Source organism: Sinocyclocheilus grahami, unplaced genomic scaffold (genome assembly GCF_001515645.1).
Source record: "Sinocyclocheilus grahami isolate Dianchi unplaced genomic scaffold, SAMN03320097.WGS_v1.1 scaffold23575.1, whole genome shotgun sequence".
Lineage (NCBI taxonomy): Eukaryota > Metazoa > Chordata > Actinopteri > Cypriniformes > Cyprinidae > Sinocyclocheilus > Sinocyclocheilus grahami.
This window is the reverse complement of record NW_015519184.1, coordinates 1-2858: the sequence shown is the minus strand read 5'-3', so window position 1 is coordinate 2858 and position 2858 is coordinate 1. Positions and strand designations below refer to the sequence as shown.

The 2858-nt window shown below is 40.7% G+C and overlaps 1 protein-coding gene and 1 long non-coding RNA gene across 2 annotated transcripts; both read left to right on the top strand.

The window, feature by feature from the left end:
* Positions 1 to 119: 119 nt before the first annotated feature.
* LOC107580045 (uncharacterized) lies at positions 120 to 882 on the top strand. Its single transcript, XR_001608579.1, has 3 exons — positions 120 to 175; positions 245 to 404; positions 863 to 882. It is a non-coding gene; the product is annotated as an uncharacterized lncRNA (long non-coding RNA).
* Positions 883 to 889: 7 nt separating this feature from the next.
* LOC107580042 (voltage-dependent L-type calcium channel subunit alpha-1S-like) lies at positions 890 to 2767 on the top strand (the record flags this gene model as incomplete). Its single annotated transcript, XM_016265794.1, has 6 exons — positions 890 to 990; positions 1307 to 1403; positions 1489 to 1591; positions 1785 to 1886; positions 1973 to 2106; positions 2642 to 2767. Coding segments are annotated over exons 1-6 (663 nt in total), but the record flags the coding sequence as incomplete, so codon positions are not given.
* Between the last annotated feature and the right edge of the window lie 91 nt (positions 2768 to 2858).

The following is a 2858-nucleotide window of genomic DNA, read 5'->3' as shown; positions in this document are numbered from 1 at the left end:
TCGGCATGCAGGTAAAACACACCCACAATGAGTGCGATACATTCATCGTTGTGCTAAATGATAACCTACCTGTTCTCTTTCAGGTGTTTGGCAAAATCGCACTATTAGACGGTACAATGATCAACCGTAACAACAACTTCCAGACGTTTCCTCAAGCTGTTCTACTGCTGTTCAGGTAGGAAGTGTGAACACTTTGCTGTACGAGTTTCTGAGCATGTTTGTAAAGACACATACCTGTCCTCAGGTGTGCCACAGGCGAGGGCTGGCAGGAGATCATGTTGGGCTGTTTGTACGGTCAACGTTGTGACCCCAAGTCAGAATACCTACCTGGAGAGGAGTACACCTGCGGCTCTGGATTCGCTATTCTCTACTTCATGAGTTTTTACATGCTCTGTGCTTTTCTTGTGAGTATTCACTCTCGCTCAAACATGCATATGCATAGGCGCACACATCAACTTGCACATTCTCCAGTTGGGAAGACATCATTTTGATGCCAGATGCATTCATACTTTGGTCGGAGCAATGAAATTTGACAAGATTTTTGAACTCTACATGTACAAAATAAGGAATAAAGAATGCACATTGGGTGTGTTTTTGCTTTATGTTTTTATCCCATTTATGAATCGAATCATTATATATTCTATCATAAATGCACAATATTATGGAATTTCGTACATGCAACTTACAATTTTACTGTCAATATAAATGCTGTAGCCATTGTATCCACCATATATCTCGCTCACATGCAACTCAGAAACTCTGGGTTTGAAGAAAATCCCACTTGAAATTATGACTTTGTGGTGGCATTCTTATGCGTTCAACTCGTAAATATGATCAACGTGCCATATGTGGTCTTTTGCAGATCATTAATTTGTTTGTTGCGGTGATCATGGACAACTTTGACTATCTGACCCGTGATTGGTCGATACTTGGTCCGCATCATTTAGACGAGTTCAAGAAGATCTGGGCTGAATATGACCCCGAGGCAACGTAAGCCAAATAACATCCAGAATTGGACACTTTTCAACAGGATATTACATTTTGACTTGATTTATATCTATCAGGAATTGATTGAATAGTAAAAAAGTGTCTCTTTATAAGAGTGATTAAAAAATAAAAGGGATTGGTAATGTAATCCAATAAAGATAACTAATATTATTGCATTTAACAATTATGTGCAAAGATGGTATCTCACTATAAGACCAGGAATGTGTATTCAAAATGTAAAAATGGTCCATTTTGATTGCAGGTTGATTTTAAACGAGATGCATCTGATTATCTGTGTTATTCTGATGTTGTTCTGTAGGGGGCGCATTAAACACCTGGATGTCGTGACGCTGCTGAGGAGAATCCAGCCACCGCTTGGGTTTGGAAAGTTTTGCCCCCATCGTGTTGCCTGCAAAGTGAGACACATTTAACACGGAAACACATTCATATGCACATACCAGTATAATCATTCATTCTCGGTGTTACCGTGCTGGTTTCCAGAGACTGATTTCCATGAACATGCCTCTGAACAGCGATGGAACCGTGACGTTTAATGCCACGCTGTTCGCTCTGGTCAGAACTGCACTGAAAATTAAAACCGAAGGTTTGAGGCGTTATTTACGTCAAAATTTAATGTTGAATTAAATTCGATTGGCACTTTTTTGTAATTATTTGTGAAATTTACTAGCAATTTCTGAGTGAAAATTGTAAGCTGGCGCAGATCTGAAATACGTTTATGAAAATGATGTTCATACTCACCCATTAAAGCATAAATTCTCTGAATTTTCATCCGTCAGGTAATTTCGAGCAGGCCAACGAAGAGCTACGTGCGATTATTAAGAAGATCTGGAAACGCACCAGTATGAAACTGCTTGACCAGGTCATTCCACCAATCGGAGGTAATGCGGTAACACCAATAAAGCGGACGATACCGAATAATAAACTGCAATAATATTAGCATTATTAAATGTTTCCTAAATGACAGACGATGAGGTAACAGTGGGGAAGTTTTACGCCACGTTCCTGATCCAGGACCACTTCAGGAAGTTCATGAAGCGCCAGGAGGAATATTACGGATACCGGCCCAACAAGAAAAACAAGAACACCACAGAGATTCAGGTCACACGTCTCTTCATCTCCGCATGCGTTTCATGCGACAATCAGAATCGCTGCGCGATTAATCGAATGTGATTTCGAATCGAAAGCCGGTTCTGTGATTAGTAGTAAATCTCAATCACGTGCTTTCAGATGGAGCAGCATTTACTACACAGAGCCGTAGTTCACTGACAAGCTACGCAAAAAAATATTTTTTTTTAAATCACAGACAATATAATCGCATGATTATGAAAACGAAGAAATCGTTCACGATTATGAAAGCTGTTTGCGTAGCTTCTCAGTGAAAATTATAATAATAAGAACTCAGATAAACCATATAATGTCGTAGTCCTGTGTTTATTAGTCACGCTGAATCAATGAAAGCATTTAAATCGTTTTTATTCAGCGAGCGCTATAGGGATTTCCTGGGTTTCTTCTGAGTTTCTCTGGCCTTCGGATGGAGATTTACTGCTGATCACAGAACCGTGCTTCACTGACAAGATTGCGATTTCATTGCGATTTATCGTGCAGCCCTAGTCTCAGTCTCTCATTCTCTCAGGCGGGTCTGAGGAGCATCGAGGAGGAGGCCGCGCCTGAGCTTCAGCGGGCCATTTCTGGAGATCTTCTGAACGACGAGGAGATGGACCGAGCCATGGACGAGGCCGGAGAGGAGGGGATCTACCGGGTGGGTTGAGAATAAAACAGATCAGAGATGATAAAATTAGGTAGAGAAAGATTAAAGGGGTCATATGATGCTGCTAAAAAGAACATTATTT